The 22749-nt window shown below is 50.1% G+C and overlaps 1 protein-coding gene across 1 annotated transcript in view; it reads left to right on the top strand.

The window, feature by feature from the left end:
- The window catches only part of DNAH14 (dynein axonemal heavy chain 14), an 894889-nt gene that overhangs the window by 249752 nt on the left and 622388 nt on the right, over window positions 1-22749 (top strand). Inside the window, exon 30 of the mRNA XM_085610384.1 lies at window positions 16795-16848. Within this exon, the coding sequence (XP_085466510.1) occupies window positions 16795-16848 (54 nt within the window). The remainder of the gene's footprint in view (window positions 1-16794; window positions 16849-22749) is intronic.

The following is a 22749-nucleotide window of genomic DNA, read 5'->3' on the forward strand; positions in this document are numbered from 1 at the left end:
CTCTCCTGACCTTTTTGGCTGTCGACCTCATGTATTGACCTTGTTTTGCTCACTTTGGACTTAGAGCGCATTCAACCCTGTCATTCAGGGCCAAAGCACTGTGCTTCTAAAATACATACTGATGATTGGTGTATACATGATTGGCTAATTTGTGTTAGCCGTCAGTCCCTTGTTTAGGTTTAAGACATATACCAGGGCATGTACCTCGAATGCTTCTCTATGGGTCTGCAGCACTGGTTTTGCCGTCCACTGAGGTAGCTCATCGCTCATGTCACAGGTTTGCCCTGGTGGGTCCTATGCACGCAGGTAACTGTTACTCGCCTTGGCATTTAAAAAGCTATGTGCCAAGGCTCTGCATGTCTCTTGCTATATGCAAGGTTTGTGAATGGGGTGTTTGGTACGATGGGGCCTGTTTCTTTCATTGAATTAGCATGGGGGAATGTAGGGAAAGGCTATTGAGCAGTATTTCCTATGTACAGAATAGTAGCAGAATAGTGGCAGTATACTATTTGATATGGATGAGTTCATAGTGCGAGTGGATCCGACATTATGTATGTGAAAATGTCACTTTGGGAATATGGGCATTTCGATGCTCGTGGCTCTGTATACCTGTTGGCCTGTCTCCAATTCACATCTGGGTGCTTGGGGGGTCAACTACATCTGTGCATTCCTGATAGAAGGCCATAAACTTGGGGCTCAAGGAAAACTGAAGACCTTTCTGGGATGGTTACGTGGGGGTCGAATTGACACCTGCATTCCAAGGAGCAGGGTCTTGACCCCACTAAAGATGGTGATCAAACCTCCCGGGGTAGGAGGGCAGACAGGACAACATTTAGAGAGGGCCTGTGCATTTAAAAGGTGGCCTTTTGACCTGATCCTATCTTCAAAGGCCATTGTGGGTGTAACTACTGGAGCTCTGACCTCCAAAAGTAGAGACGCTTTTGGATTGGAACCATACTACTCTGTTTCGATGCTGGGACATCGAGAAGTGGAATCATTAGAGCATGAGGGACTGCAACTTAATTATCTACAGACTTGTGGTGGACTGGAGCATATTGTTCTCAAGGGAGGGAACTATCACTTGGTGGCTTTCTTTTCTAGGAGATCATTAGGACCACGCACCCGAGGTGCCAGGACGTGAGGAGTTCGGGGAGTGCATGGGAGGCTGGCATACCAGTGCTTGCAACCAGGGTACCTGCACTAGCTTGCACTCTGGAGCATGTGGCATTCGAGGGGTGTTGGGAGACATGAGCTGGGAGCTAAGACTATCTTTGACCTTCAGACCGGGAGGATGACAGTGCCCGACATTGCGCCTCCATCTGAGGTCGCTGACTCCCTCTCGCTGTAACCATGCTACAAGGTACTGTGTTGTGGAGAACATCGTGACAGGGCCAGAGGGGTTTTGTTGTGCCATGGGGGCACATACGGCTGGCTGTCAGGAGCAATGGCTACACTTGAGGGGAGCCTTTTTCCAGATTTGGAAGCGTGCCAGCTTCCTGGGTCACAACCTTTTGTCTATAGTCCCACCCTCATGCAGGTACCGCTGAGCGTCCGGAGGTCTAATCTGGATAGATGAAACTAAGTAACTTACTTTCCGTTTTAGATGGTTCTAACAAGCTAATATAAGTGGCGCCACTAGGGGCAGCGTGTATCATTGGCTGGTGTAGTTGAGTGCCTGAGGGGCTGGGTCACGAGGCGTAGTCAAAGACCTGTGATTGCTTGACCATTGCAACTGTTGGGGGTGTGCGATACTGGGGAATGTCGTGTTGGATGAATACCTCTGCTTAAGACACATATGTTCATGCTTTTCTGCTGCTAATGGGAAAGTACTATAATTGCATATAACTGTAAAGTGTATGTTCGAGGCATGTGGGCTGCTGAATTCATATCTGTGCATAGATCGCCGCCTAGTGTTGGGTCCGGATGATTGCACATTGTTGTCCTGGAAGAGTCTTCGAAGTATCACAAGATAGGTGGCTACTCCCCTGGACTACAGTGCGCATGGGCATCCTCTCCATCCTTAGATTGTTTTTTTCCGCCATTGGGTTCGGATGTGCTTATCTTAGCTCAAGTTAGGAAAATTTAGTTTAAGGCCAAAAGGCCTTAGTTCTCGTCGGTACTGTTCCTGTTCGGTATCGACCAGTTTCTTTAGTGCTTTAGCACCTTCTTCAAGCTTTTCGGATCCGCTTGGTCCCACATCGAACTTCGATCGACGATGGAATCGAGGACTCCCTTCAAAAGATGTCCTTTATGCCACGTGAAATACCCACACATCGACGTCCACCCGGTATGCAACAAATGTCTCTCACCGGATCACGATGAGTCGAAATGTATGGCCTGCGCCCGGTTCCGCTCGAAGAAAACTCTCCGGAATCGACGGGCAGCGAGATTGGAGGCGCAGCAATCGGCGCCTGCCCCGGCCAACATCGTTAGCACTGAGGACGAAGACGCCGAGAGCGTAGCAGACGTAGACTCCAGCCACACTTCCGAACACGACTCCCGATCGGAAGACGACGATGAGGTGATCTTTGAGGGCGAAGACGTCGTCGAAGAGGTAGGAGACTACGATGAGGCCCTTGGGGCCGAGGAAGATAGCTCCAGCGAAGAGCTAGGCCAACCCGTCGATACGGAGGCCGAGACACTCAGGTCGAGGGATCGCCTGCGGGCCTTACCCAAGATCTATCACAGGGTTCTTCGGCCCCGCCTCCGGGCCCGGCCTCGAACATTTCACAGGAGCCATTATTATCGAAGATGACTGGATACCCTTCAGCGAAACCGAAACTGTCCATCGCACCGGTTCCATCGAAACCGAAAGTGAAACTGGTTGCGATCGGCTCGACGGCCTCGAAGCCCTCCACTCCTTCGACGCCGGCAAAGGTCATCGGCTCCGACCGCGCAAAAAGAGATTTCGGTGCCGAGCTCACCGCCTCGGCCTCTGGCACCGAAGATTACGGCCCAAACCACCAAGGTCAAGGTCGCCGACCCGTCGACGTTGAAGACAGCGGCGCCTGCCAAGTCAAGTCCAATTGGTCGCACACTGCTCTACCTACCAGCCTGCCAAGTCATCGACTCCGATAAGCATCGATACCTCCCTTCGGATCGACGACCCAAAGACTGCAAAAAAGTCGGATGCCGTTTCAGCGCCTACCTCCAAGGTGCCGATCGGTTCCAAGGCGCCATCGGCGTTCACCGTGCAACAGGTCTCAGCATCGTTGCAACGCATCAGAGACCGGGCAACCCTCCACTCTACGTCGGTTCCTGAAACGCACAAGGCCGCAAAATCACACTCTGCGCCAGCGAGCATCACATTTGGATTGCCGCCACGGCGCCGAAAATGTTCGAAATTCGGACACGTGTCCACCAAACACAGTCCCCATCCACTGGACAAACCGATATCGAGCCTTCACAGGCACACTTTATCGACGCCGACACTGGTAGGTTGATGCTCCGCAAGCGGAAAATCACGCCAGAGAGGGGCTTGGACTCATACAAAATTCCTCTGAAACACAAATTGCCGGCAGGATCAGAACCAGTGCTTCATGACCACTTTCAACCCTTCCATCAGGATCCATCATCCTTTTCTCCTACGCATTCAGAGACAAACGCAGGAGAGGACTATGTAGGGGATGATACCACCTACCCTGGGGATATCGATCCTGATGATCACTTGCAAGACCCAGATCAGGCATGGGATGACCCCACCGACCAGGGTAACGCACCAGATACTCCTGACACGCAGCTTTACAATATAAAGACATCTCCCACAGAGGACACTGCTGCCTTTAATGCCCTCATAGAACGGGCTGCTGCCAATCATGCAGTGGAACTCCATTCTGACACTGTAGTAGAAGACTTCTTAGTGGACACTTTCGCCTCCTCTGAAAAAACTGTCAAAACTCTGCCAATGTTAAAGGGAGTTCTAAAACCTGCAAAAGACATTTTTAAAGAAACAACCAGGACACGGGTGCTGAACCCCAGAATCGAAAAGAAATACAAGCCTGCACCCGGAGACCCTATGTACATTAGGGGTCAGTTACCTTTAGACTCCATGGTTGTTGCTAATGCTCGCAAAAGAGCCCACTCACAAACAACGGGTGATGCTCCTCCCCCAGACAAGGAGTCCAAAGTGCTGGAGACATCAGGCAAACGGATAGCAGCGCAAGCGGCAAACATCTGGCGCATTGCCAACACACAGGCACTCCTGGCCCGTTATGATAGGTCCCACTACGACACACTAGAATCACTGCTACAACATTTGCCAGATGAATATAAAGAGGCAGCGGAGCTCCTTATCAGAGAGGGACAACTCCTTACCAATGCGTCCATCAAATGGGCACTGGATGCAGCCGACACTGCAGCGAGGGCGATCGACACAAGCGTCATGTTGAGGAGGCACGCATGGTTGAGAATCTCAGGCTTCAAGCCTGAGATTCAGAACAATATCTTAAATCAACCGGTCAACCCAGACTATTTATTTGGCCCTGAAGTTGACACTACCCTCGAAAAAATTAAGAAAGACACTGAAACTGCAAAATCAATGGGGGCTCTGCAGTCGCAGCAGTTTTGTAGTGGCTCCTTTCGTCGCCCCGGGAATAGAGGAGCAGCTAGAGGTCAGGGGTCCCAGCAGCAGTACAATAAAGGGGGCACACAAAGTAACTATGATAAAACCACCAGAGGTGGATATCGTGGATCCAGCACCAAAGGCAGAGGACGTGGGTACGGCAACACCAGGTCCTCCCCCAAAAACAAACAGTGACGCCTTCTACCTGCCCCCCGAACACATAACACCTGTCGGGAGGAGACTCCAGCAGTTCCTGTCAGTCTGGAAAACCATCACCACAGACAGGTGGGTCAGGGACGTTATCCAGCACAGTTACTGTCTCGAATTAACGTCCACTCCACCCAACATACCGCCAAAGCACCGTCCTATGTCCGTGGAGCACTTGGCATTATTGCAGCAGGAAGTACTAAGTATGCTGCAAAAAGGTGCAATAGAGGTCGTGCCCGTCAACCAGCAGGGGAGAGGGGTGTACTCTCTGTACTTCTTAATCCCAAAAAAGGAAGGTTCGCTCAGACCTATACTAGACCTGAGACCCCTCAACCACTACATTCTCTCAGAGCATTTCCATATGCTCACCCTACAACAGGTTCTACCGCTACTCAGTCAGGGAAACTTCCTAGCCACACTGGACTTGAAAGATGCGTATTTCCACATACCCATACACCCATCGCACAGAAAATATCTCAGGTTCACTATTCAGGGGAATCACTATCAGTTCAAAGTTCTCCCCTTCGGAGTAACAACGGCACCCAGGGTCTTTACCAAGTGCCTAGCAACAGTGGCTGCACATCTACGGAGACAACACATTCATGTCTTCCCTTACCTGGACGACTGGCTTGATCAGGCAAAGTCAGCCCAGCAATGTGCCAGCCACATGTCCCTCACCATTCACCTTCTTCACAGTCTGGGATTCTCACTAAATTACCCAAAATCACATCTCCAACCCGCACACGTACGACAGTACCTGGGCGCGACCATAAACACTCTGGCAGCCACAGCTCAGCCAAATTTAGTGAGGATCAACAGCATGCAACTGCTGATCACAAAGTTCAAACCTCAACACTCCCTTCCTGCGCGAGTGTTCATGCAGGTGATAGGCATGATGGCCTCCTGCATTTTCATAGTCCCGCACGCGAGACTACATATGCGCCCGCTTCAGGAGTGCTTGGCACGTCAATGGAATCGGGCTCACGGACAGTTAAAAGACCTAGTGTTAGTGAGTGGTCGGGCATACAACTCTCTGCATTGGTGGAATCCACAAAACCTTTGCAAGGGCCGACCGTTCCAAGAGCCTGTTCCACAAATAATACTGACAGCGGACGCCTCTCTCCAGGGTTGGGGAGCTCATGTACTCACTTACACAGTGCAGGGCCTATGGACGACACAGCAAAAGAAGATGCACATCAACGTTCTGGAACTAATGGCAATCTTCCTAGCCATGAAGGCATTCAAAGTACACTTGTGCAACAAGGTCGTGTTGATCCGGACGGACAACATGACTGCCATGTACTACATACAGAAGCAGGGAGGAACACACTCTCCACAGTTGTCTCATCTGGCTCAGAGCATTTGGAAGTGGGCCATTCAGAGGAACATCTTCCTCATGGCGGAACACCTCCCCGGCAAGGACAACCAGATGGCGAATCTGCTCAGCAGACACAGCCACCAGATGCACGAGTGGGAGCTACACCCGTCAGTACTCCAACCGTACTTCCAACAGTGGGGTCATCCAGAGATAGACCTATTCGCCACAAACGAAAACGCAAAATGCCAAAGCTTTGCCGCCAGGTTCCCACATCCGCAGTCACAGGGCAATGCGATATGGATGAACTGGTCCGGCAGATTTGCGTACGCTTTTCCCCCAGCGCCATTAATACCGCTAGTGGCACGCAAACTGCGACAACACTCACTGACACTCCTCCTAGTTGCTCCCACATGGGCACGCCAACCATGGTACACCACCTTTCTAGAACTTTCCGTGGTGCCGCATCAAAGGCTGCGGATCAAACCCGCACTGTTAACGCAGAACCATGGCGAAATGCAGCACCCAGATCCGCAACAGCTGAACCTGGCAATCTGGCTCCTGAAGTCTTAGAGTTTGGCTACCTCAACCTGCCACCTGAATGTATGGATATCATCAAGGAGGCCAGGAGACCCACTACCAGAGCTTGCTATGCGGCTAAATGGAAGAGGTTTGTCATTTACTGCAACAACAATGACATTAACCCGCTGGACGCATCCATTCAAAACATCATCTGTTACCTCTTACACTTATACCGATGCAATCTGGCATACAACTCAATACGTATCCATTTAACCGCGATAGCAGCCTATCTTCAAAACAGGCAGCACCTCTCTTTATTCAGACTGCCTGCCATCAAAGCCTTCTTGGAAGGACTCAAACGAGTAATTCCCCCAAGACACCCACCGGCACCGGTGTGGAACCTCAATGTGGTCCTCACCAGATTAATGGGTCCACCCTTTGAACCTCTCCATTCATGTGAGATTCAATTCCTCACCTGGAAAGTAGCTTTCTTAGTGGCAATCACTTAAGAAGAGTTAGTGAACTCCAGGCAATAACCATTCAAGAGCCATTCATACAGGTTCACGCAAACAGAGTTGTACTACGTACCAACCCCAAATTCATGCCCAAAGTGATATCGCAGTTCCACATGAATCAAACTATTGAACTGCCTGTTTTCTTTCCAAGTCCACAAAATGTCGCAGAGAGAATGCTCCATACACTAGATGTAAAGAGGGCCCTCATGTACTATATAGTCAGAACTAAGGACTTTAGGAAAACAAAACAACTTTTCGTTGCCTTTTCTCCACAACACAAGGGCAACGCCATTTCCAAAGCAGGGATAGCCAGATGGATCGTTAAATGTATTCAAATTTGCTATCAAAGAGGAGGAGGAGCCTAGCGCGCAACCAAGATGGCCGCGTAGGTGCGAGGCTCCCGAGGACCTCCGCGACCTCCTGAATTAATCCTGGCGATATCCTGTCCTTGTTGAGGGGACTGTGTCGGTGAACCCGAGCTGAGGCGCCACCCGTTTTTTGGGCTCGAATCGGACCCCGAACACCGGTGGGAGCGTCGATTGAAGGTTGCGGCCTTCTCCTCGCCGGCCCCCCGGATTGGAGTAGTGGGGCGATCCGGGGACGAAGTGAATAACAGCGGCTAGCGGGGCTGGGCGACTCGCGTACCCCGCACTTTCACTTTCGCTTTTGCACCCTCCTTGCCTCAGGCGGGGTCGGGCTGCGGAGCGGGGTGCGGTGGTGTTGCCTTGTCCAGGTGCCCGGCTGACCCGCCGGCGGTGGGTTGACCCGCGGCCCGGTGGTCGCCCCCGCCCCCCCCCCCTGGCACCCGTGATTTGGTGTGGCGGCCCGTTTGGAGATCTTGGCACGACGGTGGAAGGGCCAGCATGTCCACCAAACCAGATGGCGACCGGACGAAGATGAAGACAACCCGCCGTGGCACGGCGCACCAGGCCAATAGTATGGATCGCTATACGCTCCAGAAGGGTTCTCCGGAGACATCGCGGTCATCCCTGGTGGGCCCGACGGAGGCGCCTGCCCAACCGGTGGATCTGACCCTCCGGGACGTCATGGGCGCCATCGCAGAGATGAAGGCCTCAGTGGACCAGCGTTTCGATACCCTGGCGCAAAAAATTGACTCGGTCCTGGTGGATGTGGGCCTTGTGAGGGCAGACTTGTCAAAAACGAACGACCGAGTTGACTCCCTGGCCCACACCACAACGAGCCTCACGACGGACGTGGTGGCCCTCCAGAGGGAGGTGCGCCGGCTTGGCCAGGCGAGCGCCCTGATGGACCGGCGACTGGAGGATTCCGAGGGTCGGGCCCGGAGGAACAATGTTCGCATTATTGGTGTGCCGGAGGGCCGGGAGGCGGAGGCGGCCGATCTCTTCGTGGAAGAATTGATCCTGACCCATCTCCAGCCCCGGGGGCTGAGTAAGCTTTTTGCGGTGGAGCGTGCCCACCGGGTCCCTGGGGGCCGCCCTAAGACCGGTGCCCCGCCGCGGCCTATTATTGCCCGGATCTTTAATTTTCGGGACAGAGACGCCATCCTCCAGACCTCCAGGCAACAGGGACCGGTCAGGCTGGACAATATGGATGTACACTTCTACCCAGACTTTACTCCGGCGGTCCAGAAGCAGCGGCAGAGCTTTCTTGGTATTAAACGTCGCCTAAGGGACCTAAACCTCAAATACTCAATGCTCTTTCCGGCTAAGCTGAGGGTGGAGGTGGATGGCCGTACGCACTTCTTCGACCGGCCCGAGGCGGCTGGGGACTGGTTAGATACTTTGCCTGGAGATCGGGGTGGGGGGGGCGCGGCTGGCGGGGAGGGCCCGCCGGATCAGAATTGAGGGGTGACTGTATAGGCCTTGCTCGGGATATTGTTCCTTTACCATATATTGCTTTCGTATGTTCCCCTCCCATGGAGGTCGGGTGGGGTCTGCTGGGGGCTTCCCTCCTCCTCTGGGGGACTAGTTAGTACTTAGCTCTGGGGCGACAGGCACACTGCACTTTGGGGGGGCTGTCTGGGCTCATGCAGGGGTGCAGGGAGGGGGGAGTTCTGTTGGGACCGGGGGGTGGGGGGGGTGTGTTGTTTGTTAACACCGCAAGGCAAACCCGCAACTGTTTTGTTGTTTTTAAGATGCTCGGTGGGGGGCGACCGATTGTTTTGACGTATGATGGGGGGTAGGGATTTGATTGTGTTGTCATGGAATGTCAACGGCCTGGGGGATAGGATTAAGCGTGGTGTGGTCCTGCAGTATTTAAAACGTATTTCACCAGATGTTGTCTTCCTCCAGGAGACACACCTTATAGGTAACACCTTTCATGCAATGAATCGGCGGGGATATCGTTTGGCGGCCCACTCCGGCTTCACTTCGGGCTCGCGGGGGGTGGGTATTATGGTCAAGAACTCGCTCCCGTTGGAGATTGACGAGGTGCGCCATGATGAGAGGGGACGTTACACTGTTCTGGTGGGACGAATGGAGGGTAGAGTGTTTATCTTTATATCAGTGTACGTCCCGCCTGGGTTACAAGCCACTACATTTGCGGACCTGGGGCGCCTCCTTCTGGACCTTCCGGGTGGCCTATTGGTGGTTGGAGGGGACTTTAACGCGGTTGCCTCTGGGTCTATGGATCGCCATCCCCCTAGGGACCTCCCCCGGGCACAGGCGTGGCTGCCCGGCCTTTTAGACACGCTGGGCCTGGTGGATTGCTGGCGCTTAAAGCATCCCGTATTGCAACAGTACACCTTCCACTCGGGGGCCCATGGTAGCCTCTCGCGGCTTGATTACATCCTTGTCCCGGCGGCCCATGCAGGGAGGGTGGGGGAGGTGCGCCATCTGGCACGGGGTATCTCAGACCACTCCCCATTGTTGTTGCATTTCGATGTCTTCCCGAGGGGGGATGGCAGGGTGGCCCCGATCAATGCATGGTATTTGCGCGACCCCACCATTCGTGCCGACTTGATCAAATCCTTACAGCGCTATTTCGATGAGAATGTGGGGTCGGTCCCGTCTGCCATCTCCCTGTGGGAGGCTTTCAAGGTGGTTCTTAGAGGGGAGGCCCTCTCCTTTATCTCCAATGCCCGGCGGCGCGAGCGGGAGGAGGTGACCCGGGTTGAGGCCGAGATTGCAGAACTGGAGGGTGACCTGGGGAGCGGGGTAACAGATGCTAAGTTACATGTTTTGCACCTAAAGCAGGCGGCCTATCGGGCCCTCGTCACGGAGGCGGCCAGGGGCCTCAGTAGAGAGCAGCAGGGGCGATTGTATGATGTGGGTGACAAGGCTGGCAAATTGATTGCGTGGTTGGACAAGAGGGAAAGAGCGAGCCGTGTGGTGCCTTTGATTGAGAGCGTGGATGGTGTGTGCGTCACTGAGCCGGAAGCCATTGTCTCCTGCTTCGCGGATTATTTCCGCGAAGTCTACTCCCCGGTTTCTCCCTGCTCGGAGGAAGATTCCCATGCCTTGCTTCGGGACATCGCACTGCCATCCCTTACGGTGGAGGACAGGGATTCGCTGGATGCCCCGCCCACCTCGGACGAAATTGCCTCGGCTATTCGCTCGGTTGCATCCGGCAAGGCCATGGGCCCCAATGGTATTCCCATTGAGCTATACAAGCTACGCCCGGATGTGCTGGCGCCCCACCTGCGCGCGATGTTCCTTGCGGCCCACTCGCAGGGCTCCCTCCCGCCGGACCAGCGTCTGGCTACAATTGTGGTGATCCATAAGGAGGGGAAGCCCCGTGAGCGGGTCACATCCTATAGGCCGATTTCGCTTCTGAACGCGGAGCCCAAAATCCTCGCCAAGGTGTTGGCCAACCGGTTGGTTGGCGTGGTGGGCGATTTGGTCCACCAAGACCAATCGGGCTTTATACCACATCGCAACACGGCGCTTAATCTGCGGCGCTTACACGGGGTGCTCGCACGTGTCCCGTTTGTGCGGGAGCCGGCCATCTTGGCGTCCTTGGACGCCACCATGGCGTTTGATACGCTCGAATGGCCCTATATTTGGGCGATGCTGGCGAAGTTTGGGTTTGGCCCGGGCTTCGTCAGCTGGGTCAAATTGCTATATTCGGGCCCGTTGGCGCAGGTGGTGGTGAATGGGCGAGTATCTGCCCCATTTGCGCTGGGGCGGGGCACGCGACAGGGTTGTCCCCTGTCGCCTCTCCTGTTCGCCCTGGCCATGGAGCCCCTGGCGGAGTGGCTGCGGTGGCACCCTTCTATCCGTGGTCTCCGCTGGACCCCCGAGCATGAGGACCGAGTGTCCCTCTATGCTGACGATATCCTTTTGTATCTCGCCTCCCCGCGCAAGTCACTGATCGTCCTGGTTGATGTTTTGCGCTCCTTCGGTCGCAACTCAGGCCTGGTCATCAACTGGGCGAAATCCTGTGTCTATGTGCTCTCCGGGGAGGCCCCGGTCCTGCCACGGGACTGTCCGATCCAGATTGCCTCCCAGGGTTTCCGGTACCTGGGTATATATATCACTCTTGACCCGGAGGCCCGCTATGAGCGGAACTTGTTGCCCCCCCTCCAGCGTCTGCGGGAGGACGTGGTGCGCTGGCGGCGTCTGCCGCTCTCGCCGCTCGGCCGAGCGGCCTTATTTAAAATGATGTCCCTGCCGCGCTTCCTCTACGCCCTCCAGAATGCCATGGACTTGGTCCCGGCACGCTACTTTCGCGAGGTGGAGGGCCTCCAGCGGCGCCTGTTCTGGGACGGGAGGCCGCGTATTGCTCTTGCTAAATTGACGCTCCCGTGGTACGATGGAGGGGTCGCCCTCCCGGACATCAAACGGTATTACTGGGCCTCCCAACTAGCTGCAATTAACCATGGCCTTTACGGGCCCGCCTTGAACCCGGCATTTGAGATGGACAGGACGCTTCTGCCCGGTGGCGATTATAATCGAGCGCTCTACTCTGGCGCGCCCGACTCCCGTTTGACGGGACCGACGCGTGTCATGGTGCGTGTCTGGCACGCGGCCAATGCAGCTATGGGGTGGAAGGACCGTTTGACCCGAGCGTCTCCGCTGTATGCATCTGAGAGGTTGGGCTCCCTGTGGACGTCGAAGGGCTTCGAAAAGTGGGACACGATCGGAATCAGCACGGTGGGAGATCTCTGGACGAGGGGGGGATTCAAAACTTTTGAGACGCTGCAGGCGGAGTTTCAGCTGCAGGGCAGTGAGTACTTTCGGTACCTACAGGTCCGCCATGCGCTGGGCTCCGTCTTCCCGGATGTTGCATCCATTCCGGAGTCTTCCCCCCTGGAGGACAGAGTGCTAGATGGCCATGTCCCGGACAGCACGATCTCCCTCATATACAAAAAATTGATTAACGATAGATCGTGTCTGCTGAGTAGTCTCCGCGAGGCGTGGGTTGCCGACGGGCTGGAGCTGGACGACGAGGATTGGATTTCCGCGGTGGCCTCTCCGAAAGAGGTGGCCATCCCGGCTCGCCTTCGTTTCGTCCAGCTCAAGATCCTTCACCGGGTCTATGTGACGGGGCCAAGGCTTCTACGTATGGGTTTTGCCGGTGATGGAATGTGTAAGCGTGGCTGTGGTGCGTTGGCGACTTTCATGCATATACTGTGGGAGTGCCCGAAGGTGGAGCGATTCTGGCGTGGTGTGCATGAGGTTCTACGAATGGTTACGCGTGTCGCGCTGCTGCCTGAAGCGAGGAGATGCTTGCTGAATGTCTGGGAACCAAATGACTACTCGGTCCCGCAGGCGCGGTGGGTGACGCTGGGATACATGATAGCCAAGCGTGATATTGCCCAATTGTGGGGATCCCAGAGGCCCCCTGCGGTGTCTGCCTGGAAAGAACATATGGATTGGTGTATGTTTCGTGAAAAGGTGGTGTATGTGGCGAGGGGTAAGCCTGGGGCGTGGATGAAACTCTGGGGCCCCTGGAACGCCTACCGCGGGGGTATTTGTGAGCCGCCGCTGCTACCAGCGGCCTCGCCGGCTCCGTCTCCCTAGATGGCGCCCCTCCCTTGGCCGCGGGCGCGCGGTTCCCCAGTCCCTGATCTACTCCCGTCCCCCTCTTCAGAATTTTGCTGCTGGTTTGGATCCCCCACTTATGGAGCACGTGTTGCCACTTTGGATCGAGGGTTGCCTTGCGGTTGTGGTTTGTTTATGTTGTTTTGTATTAAGAAAATGGAACCGTACTGTGGGCATGGAGCTGTGAGGCCTGCACTATTGATCACTCCTGTCTTCCTACTGTGCACCGCTGAGAAAATTTTTTGCTGTATGTATGTAATATGCTTTTGATGCTCTAGCGGCCGGCCGTGTGGTTGTAGGCCCATACCTGTAACTTCTATAAACTGCAATAAACGGTTTCAAAAAAAAAAAAAAAAAAAAAAAAAATTTGCTATCAAAAAGCTAAACGCACATTAACGATTCCCCCACGAGCCCACTCAACACGAAAGTTAGGGGCGTCCATGGCTTTCCTAGGAAACATTCCTTTACAGGAAATACGTAGAGCAGCCACATGGTCCACTATACATACATTTACCAAACACTACTGTGTAGATGTACACTCAAAACAGCAGGCAGCTGTAGGACAGGCTGTTCTCAAAACTCTTTTTCAGACTGCTGCAGCTGGCACGGGCAGCCGCCGCTAATGTAGGGACTGCTATATAATCTATGCACAGATATGAATTCAGCAGCCCACATGCCTCGAACTGAATATGCTACTTACCAGTATGCATCTGTTCTTGGCATGTAGGGCTGCTGACATTCATATCGCCCGCCCTCCTCCCCGGCGCCTGTAGCGGCTGCAGCACTCATAATTACTGTATAACATGGTCATCACTTACTGTATCTACTCCATCACTGCCACAATGGCGAAAAACAATCTAAGGATGGAGAGGATGCCCATGCGCACTGTAGTTCAGGGGAGGAGCCACCTATCTCGTGATACTTCGAAGACTCTTCCAGGACAACAATGTGCAATCATCCGGACCCAACACTAGGCGGCGATCTATGCACAGATCTGAATGTCAGCAGCCCTACATGCCAAGAACAGATGCATACTGGTAAGTAGCATATTCAATACAAGGTGTATCTTGTTTTGATTTCAATGGGAAAGTTCAACATTTGCATATAAATGTAAAGTATATATACAATGTGTATCTCATTCTGAATTCAATGAGACCAGTGTTTTATTCATACAGTGTGGAGTCTCTTTGTGGCGTATGCAGTGTGGTGCGAGGGTGGTGGTGTGCCAGTACTTTACAATTCGGCCATGAGGATAAGCCTGACTGCTCGGTGCCAAGCTACCCAAGGGTGAGCACAGGTTATCGGACAAGTGTATTGTACTCATCCTATCTAGAGCGGTGGACTCTGACTGGCTTCGATGCATCCCAGCTAGCTGGAAACCACTGGGTCCAACAGTGAGGATAAAAACCATCTATATCATAATAAACTACAGGGGAAAGGGGAGACTAACCATCTCCTTAATATTCAAATGTACACTCAACAAGTACTTTACATTAAGACCCATCTAGGTCTTGCGCTACTATGTTAATAGGTTGTTTCGCAGATTGAAGATCCTCCAAATGGCATAACGCTGCATAGGCCATCTGATAAATGTGCTTGGTCTATCGATTGGCTGTTTGAATGCTCCTAGTTACGATGATTGAGAGTTTTAAAATTTGAAGTGGTAGCCGGGGCTGAAGTGGCTCTGTAATGGTACTTTCATACCTTTTTTAATGGACCCTTTATGATGGACAAAGGCATTGGCGCAGTGGGTGAAGGACAGATTGAAGGCGTTTATGCCCTACCCAAGCATTAGCAGCCCCTGTACACAAATGCTGCTTGACTAAAACATTTTAAGGTTCTCTCAGTTCAACTTTTGGTAACTAGGCCTAACTGAAGGCTGAACACTTTAAGCTGTGATGAGGGATGCAAGTAATATGAACAACATAAAACCGTTCAATAGTTTAGTAATGTGATGTCCTGGCAAGGAGAGTGCAAAACAATAACATAGTAACCTGGATAAAAAAAATAAGCATTACGACCCCAAATGGTGTATCATTCCGAAAAGTAAATTAGAGTTAGGATCCTCGAATGCAAGTTTACTGAACTAGCAACTTCACTTTTTGAAAAGAAATATCTGTTTTAAAATGGATGTTTGGATCTCTGCTGTCACGTTTGTGCCTGTCAGCAGTCTGTTTGTGTGCCTTAATAAATGTTCACGCTCACTGAGCCTGCAGTATGTTAGCTTTGAGCTTAGTGCTTCCTAACATCTGCCACAATCTGCAGGTCAAGCTCAGCAAGTTGAGAAGCAAAACAAGTTGGGTACTAAAAGAAAATGCTATCTACAGTATGTAATTCTGGGAGACTTGACGTAAAACAATAGAGAACCATATTTTTGTTAATTCTTGTCCTTCTTCGTCTTCTTCTTCTTCCTTGTCTTCTCCTTCTTTATCTTAATAGTATAATAGAACACTGTGCTTGGACTTCCTTTGATGCATTCCTCCTGCCTAAAAAAACAAATCTTTACTGGTTTTCCCAGTCACTCCCTCCCAAATAGGCCATCATATTTTTGGAGTCATCAGTGGCATCCAAAATGAAATTAGCCATGATGACTCCAATTATGAAAAAACATCACTAAATCCTCTAGGCTCTTGTAAGTATTTACCCACCTCTTAATTTATTTTCAGATTAAAATGACTTTTAAGAGAGGTCATCTACTCTCTCTAATGAGTACAGCATATGTCAACACACACACACACACACACTCTTTCTCTCTTTCTCTCTCTCTCCCCCACACTCTTTTTTTCTCTCTCTCTGTCACTCTTTCTTTACATCTCTCTCTTTCTTCTTGGTAATCTACAAAGCTTTCAGAGACCCAGGCTCACGCAAGAGGAAGCACTATTTATATAGAAAAACAACACTATTGCTCACAGCCAAACTAGGCCTTAGACACTATTACAGCATTCCACAGTGTGATCCTTTAAGTTATTTGTAAAGGAGTTAAAAAATAACCCACATCCCTGCCTATAGGTGAAGGCCTGTTGCACAAGTAGAATTCAGTAGTACCAGCCTTCTCTACATGCATCCACTTTCCGAAATACATCTGAGCCTCTCGGTCCAGTACAATCTGGTTACCTTGTCTGCCTGTAAACTGGATGCCTCGAAGAACCCCCACTTGACCCAACATAGATACCATTAGTACATAACCTGTACAGAACTTCAGGAGCATGACACATCTAGCCCTGAGGGTCAACTAAGGAATGAGGAATTACCAGGTGAGCTGGTAATTACGAGTCAGATTACATTGGTACTTCTCATGTTGGCGCAGACGTTCACCCACAGTTTTCGGCCAGTTCGGGAGAAACTAAATATCTCATAAGTTCACTTGGGCCAGTATGTCCTGCTCCAGACATCATTGAAATGAAGTGGTCACTTGTAATGAGGGCCCAAGAGACTAGGAGGGCACAGTCAGTTTTTGTCTGTGTTCACATGTAAGCTGTAGGTGTGTTACTTTGCATATGTACACTGTGACTTTGCGTGCATGCACAATAAAATGTAGTCAACAAATTGGCTTTGTCAAGGTCAGGCCAATAATAGTTGCTCTCTTTAATGTTTGGTTTCAATGAGCATACAATGCAATAATGTATTCCTTCTCCTGTGAAAACCCAGGAACAGTGTTGGTGATATATTCATAGTAATTACTCTAGTTTGCTGTAATCCTCTCTACAGGCTCTTGGGAAGCATTGTGTTGTCTTTAACTGCTCTGAAGGCTTGGACTACAAGGTAAGACTGACCGAGCTGCACATTGTAACATTTTAGATCATGAATGTTGGCAAAATTATAGTGTGCTAAATGATTCTCACAAACTATGTTAAAGTGAGTAACTGGTATACAATAGTTTCAACCAGGGACATAGTTGCCAAATTGAAAAGAAATTTCAGGGACACTTTGCAGCACAGCTATCAATTACTTATTGAACATTTACCACATCCACCGCCCCTCAGCTCTGCCCACTCTGCCTAACCCATATAATTAGCATAATTTACCTCCGCCTACTTAAAATACTGTCACAGATTGTCACTTGCATTATAAAATATGCAATGTGCTACTAAAGTTCATACAAACATACAGTCAAGACCGATAACAACACCTTCCCAACTGGACAAAAGTATCAATCTCAAATAGCACAGTGACAGACATTACTTACTCACTCTCTCAGGACCAGCAGATGGCGCCCAGTGCAACAGTTGTATTTGGTGCCCCATTACCGCGTTCTCCATGGCTTCCCTCATAACCACTGGCCAACATAGTCCCTGTGTCACAAAAATGCAATTTGTTTTATAGCGCTGCTCATACCAGTACAGGGTGTCAGAACACTTAACATCTCTGACACTTTACACAGAGACAATGAATCATGTGTGTGTAAATCAGGCTAGGAAATTTTAAATAAAACAATGAGGATTACCCGGTCTACGAGTCAGATATGACAGATACTAGGAGGCAGTTTATTTTAAGGGTGTTTAGTATGGAGAAGTAGAAACTCAGGTTTAAAACGTACCACAGTGGTTGGGGTTAGCTTTACTAGTAAGAATGCTTTTGTACCTAAGATAACTTCTTTTAGCAACATTAGGTCTGTGATGTGCATGACACACATTCTTAGCAGCAGGCACAATTAGCCCTCTGCGCTACTGGTGAGTCAAAACTTGCACTAGACAAAACTCCGATCTCTCTCCAGCAAGAACACGTTCTATTTGACTTACCAACTGAGTCACTGACAGTGCTAGGAAAATCCGCCCACCTGCTCGGCCTGGTCGCTGTCGCCCAGCTGCAGTCTTGGAGTCTCTACTGTGTTGCATCTTATCTGTAGCTGAGCTGTAGACAGAAGTCAGGGTGAAGAGGGCGTGGTGTGGGGAACGCTGTCTTCAGTGCCATACCCTGTGCCTTTAGACACTCGAGACAGCTGATTCACTTGCACAACACCAATGCAGAACAGGACCTATGTGTTACTGCCATGGAGCATGTCAACTGCAAGGGAACCATGCTGACCGTGACCTGCCCAGCCACTCATGCCCAAAAGCCTCCAATCCAGTTCTACACCCTGAGGCAGTTAATGCAGCAGTAATGGCAAAAGTGTAATTGCTAGATAAGTCACACTCGCCTTCTAGAACAACCTCCAGTATCCTGCCGACCCCGGTCAACACCTGTACGGTATTCATCGACCAGCTAGAAGTCTAAGGAAATGTGCATCAACCAGGCCCTGTCACCACTGGTCTTCAACCGGGTCCAGTCATCGCTCACTCTGAACACCCGTGGCTGGCCCTGCTCAGCCCCCACATTCTTCCTTCCCTTCCTCTGTACCATCCAGAGCCGCATCATGCAGCAGCCTAGCTCACCTGGGTAAGGACGCCTGTCACCGCCGAGCCCACTGACTAACTTTCGTCAGGCGTAGATTTACCCAAGCCCAGCCCACTAAAGCGGCACCCGCCATGAGAATGAATGGCCTGCGTGGAAGACAATCAGAACTTTGGAATTCTGCGCGTCGCACCAGGTTTGGCTGAGATGTCTTTAGTAGTCCAATCGTAAACCATCTTACATTGCCAGGACTGTCCCAGGATAGTGAATTACCTGGGACAGTGTCCAACTTGCCAGGACTGTCCCAGTAAAAAATGGACAATTGGCAGCTATGCAGGCTCATGAGAAAACTAGCAACACTAAGTCAAATTGAAAGTCAGGAATCTACAATGTGACGTCAAACGTCAGGTAAGTGGCAAAAACATTTCTATGGGATGTTTGAGCATTTTACATGAAGTTGCTGATTAATTGTTTGCGGCAGAGAAGCTAACTCAGGCTTAATTTGAGACATGGTTGCAGGTAGGGTTGAGCACTGACCCTACTTTTCAGGCTTTTACCCAGAGCAAGAGAGAGAGAGAGACACAGAAACAGAAAATGATGAAAGCAAGGGAAAGAGAAAGACGTAAAAACAGTAAAAACAAAAAGAAAAACGCAGTGATAAAAAAGAACCTGCAAAAGTGAAATAAAGGGACAGAGACTATATGGTGGTTGAAGAAATAGACGTGGTGGATTCAAGACTAGCCAGCTTGGTATTAGTCAATGCCATCTACAGGCTTCTGAGGAAAACTCTGGGCCCCAGCACTTATTATTTTAAAAATTAGGCATTTAATTTTGAAGTTAAGACTTTGGAATATTAAACATAAATAAAAGAAAGCACATTGTTTATCTGGTTACTTTCCCACCTTGCACCAAACACATTGAAGATGACTTCGGGCTGAGACTCCATCTCCCGGATTCCATTGACCTTGTGATGCCCATCCTCCTACTGCCCCTTGTGGACAGTTTTAAGCTCACATAGCCTAAATCAAGGCTATGGCCCCAGTGTCACATTAAGAATTTTGGAGGCCCTGGGCAAGAAATATTGTGGGGCCCTTGTTTTGAACATCTATGAATGTTATTGCTCATTTTCTGCTAATTGAAGCCCTATGTTACCAAGCAAAAATTATGCATTAAAGGTTGAGATACAGAAACAGGCATAAGTGAGCTAGAGAGAAAGTTCACATTCCCAGGGGGCCCCTGGAATGTGGGAGCCCTGCACAATTGCCCAAATTGCCCAAGCCTTACAACTCCTCTTTATGGCCCTTGTTAAGAGTACCCCTGGAAATGGTTCAGTATTTCTCCACCCAGGAATCAGGTACTCTTAACTCCAGGGGTAGGAAAAATCTGTCCAATTTCGAAAGAGGGTCTACTAAGAAATTAGGAATTAATGGAGGAATCTGTAATTCTGGGTCCACTTCCCCATAATTATTCATTTTAGGCCCATACTTACACCCAGAGATTGCAGCCTCTTTAGGTAAAAAGGTGCACTGTGGTGGGTCCGGCAACTGATGTTAAAAGCCCCATCAGAGTTAACTGGCTACTCACAATGAGTGCCTAAGAAGGAACTGTAACTGGTTACTTTTATCAGGACAGTGTTCCTCTAACAAGGGATTGATGTCTTCATTAGTTGGTACTCCCCCCCACCCTACCACTTAAGTCACAATGGTAACACATTATTGACTTTTTTCCAGCTATAGAAGGAATCTGTTAAGTGCACAGAAAGTTCCCACACACTATAAATCACTAGCAATCATCCATGTCTTTGCTAGTTTGATGAGCTTTGACGAATTATAGTCCTAAATAAATCAATTTACATATATATATTCACTGAAAAAAACAAAGGTTAATGTGACATTAACGTTAGGTGAAAATGTCAGTTAAAATGTTACATTTTAAACAAAAAAACACTGAAATTCACCAGCTATAATGAACTTAAGTGACTATAATTTGCGCCCCTGTCATACAGTGTTGTCATCAATTTGAGATGTCCCATTGGTGTTATCAATGATCTCAGAAAACGTCATGAGTTATGTAATATGTGAGGTAACAAGTTCTAGTGGGTCAGGGTATCCCTACCCTGCCCCCTATATGTTATTTTTTTAGGACACAGGAACTCAGACGCCGAGTCTCAAAATGGCTGTTAAACATCTTTGTTGATGCGAGGCAGCCAATCAGATCTTATCTTTTCATCTGCTGGTCCCGTAATACTACCACAGCCTGATATATCTCTCAAAATGTAACCTTCATTTCTCAAAAACTGCTGAACGGATTACACCATGTCACATAAAGCAAGTTTTCTGGGTAAAGATGTACCTTTTTGCCAAATTTGGTGTAAATCCATTTAGCAGTTTGGCGGTAAAGGTGTTCATTTGCGGTAGAAACATTATTTGTGTTGAGATCCACAAATTAAGTGATAAATTATGCAGGAAATGTATACTAATGCAGTAGATGCCTCAGCCTCATATTCACATAAATCACCATTGTCCGTTGTTTTTTCAACAAAGTATTCAAGAAAAATAAACAGAAATTAAACATTATAATTTCAATTAGTGCCCATTGTTAGCTCCACTTTGAGAGAGACCAGTTTAATTGTGCTAACTTCCCCAAAATGAAAATATTATGTTAAAAAAACTTAACGGGTAACATGTATAGTAGGATCCTACATTGCCATGTTGGGGTTCAGCCTAATGGCTTATAAATATCACCAGGATGCAATATTGGACTATATTACACAGTTACCCTTTATGTATTGTGTGTGTTTATATTTATTTATGCAGTAAAACAAAACACAGTGAAAGGTCAGTTATGTTTCAGCAAGCACAAAACTGAAACCTCCCTGAAATGTGCCAGTTATTGTACGCAACACACAATGCACACCATATCTTATACGCTAAAATCTAAAAAACATGTTGTTGTAATGTAACAAGAATGTTGTTGTAATTTAACTAGTATGTGTTTATAAGGTACATGTGTTTTCCATGCAATGGTTCGCCCCGCTCCCCCTGTCAGTCCCCAGTTATAGTCCCTCCCAGGGAGCTCAAGTTAGAATGTTGGTGTTCCATCCTGTGAGATGGAGAGTGGATGATCAGTAATGAAGATATCTATATAACACTGGTGACTAGCTGCGGAGGGGGCAGCTGATCATCTCCCCTTTGTGTTCTCTCCATCAACGTAATTGTGATGCTGCTCTCCAAGAGTTGGATGCGCTGACAGTTGATCCGGCATACAGTGTGGATGGTGCGCTGTCACTTGCCTACACGTCTTGTATACATCAGTCGCCTGGCGTTCCTGAGGCGATGTGTGAATCGTCTGGCCGGGACTTCTGGTGAGAATCTACGCTCCAAGGTATCTACCTGGTACTCATCCCTGTCGGATGTGTGCTACGGCTGGTCAGGTGGGGCCAGTGAAGTTGAGAGTGCGTTCAAGTGGCCGTCAGTGTGGAAACTGAGAGGCGTAGGGTCGTGGCTGATCAAGCCTCCAGGTCTTTTGTTCAGTCAGAGGCGTCAGTTCAGTGGATCGCCATCGTTGCCGTGGCGTTTGCTGGGTTCTGGGAGCGTTATTTGGAGCAGCACCGGTGCGTGTGAGAGGGCTTCTGCATCTGAAGTAGCCTCTGCATCGGCTTTGGGTGCCGTCCGAGTGCCTGTGCTGAGGAGGGTGCGCGACGGCTGTGCGGCGCAACTACTCTTCTAGTCTCACCCTGAGAGTCCCCATGCCGGAAGCCTCTTGGTCCCTTCAGAGTTCGGCAAGCAGAGGGGTAAAGGAAGTCTCCTCAGCGTCTGCACTCCACCTCCTGAGGGCCGGGGGTGTTTTCTCTTCAGCGTCCTTCCGGCAGTCCGGCGCCTCAGCCACTAAAGGGCCGTGAGACGCCGAGTTTCCTCAGCACGCTTGGAAAATCTTCAAATGTCCCTGTCAGCAGCTGTTCCGTGACCAGGGCCAAGGTGCTCGCCGTGTGATTGCCTAAGAAGTCCAGGCTTTGAAGGGGGAGGCGCTGTCCTCGCACAATGTCCATTCTGTGGTGATCCTCACAAGTAAGACTGGGTGGCGGGAGCGCAAAGAGTGTGTCAGCTGGAGGTGTTAGCGCTCTCGTTAATACCCACTTTAGAGAGTGACTGGGAATTTTCTAACTTTGTGTATTCCCCGAGTCCATCTTCACCCCGGAAGTCTGGAAAGGTGTGGAACGGGCAACAGCTGGGTCAGTTCTGCGTTTTGAGCAACCTGTCTAGATCACGTGTAGGACTGCTGGGCGAAATCTAGCTATCCTACCTATTACGTACATAATTTCCGTCTGTTGTC

This window comes from Triturus cristatus, chromosome 6 (assembly GCF_964204655.1).
Source record: "Triturus cristatus chromosome 6, aTriCri1.1, whole genome shotgun sequence".
Lineage (NCBI taxonomy): Eukaryota > Metazoa > Chordata > Amphibia > Caudata > Salamandridae > Triturus > Triturus cristatus.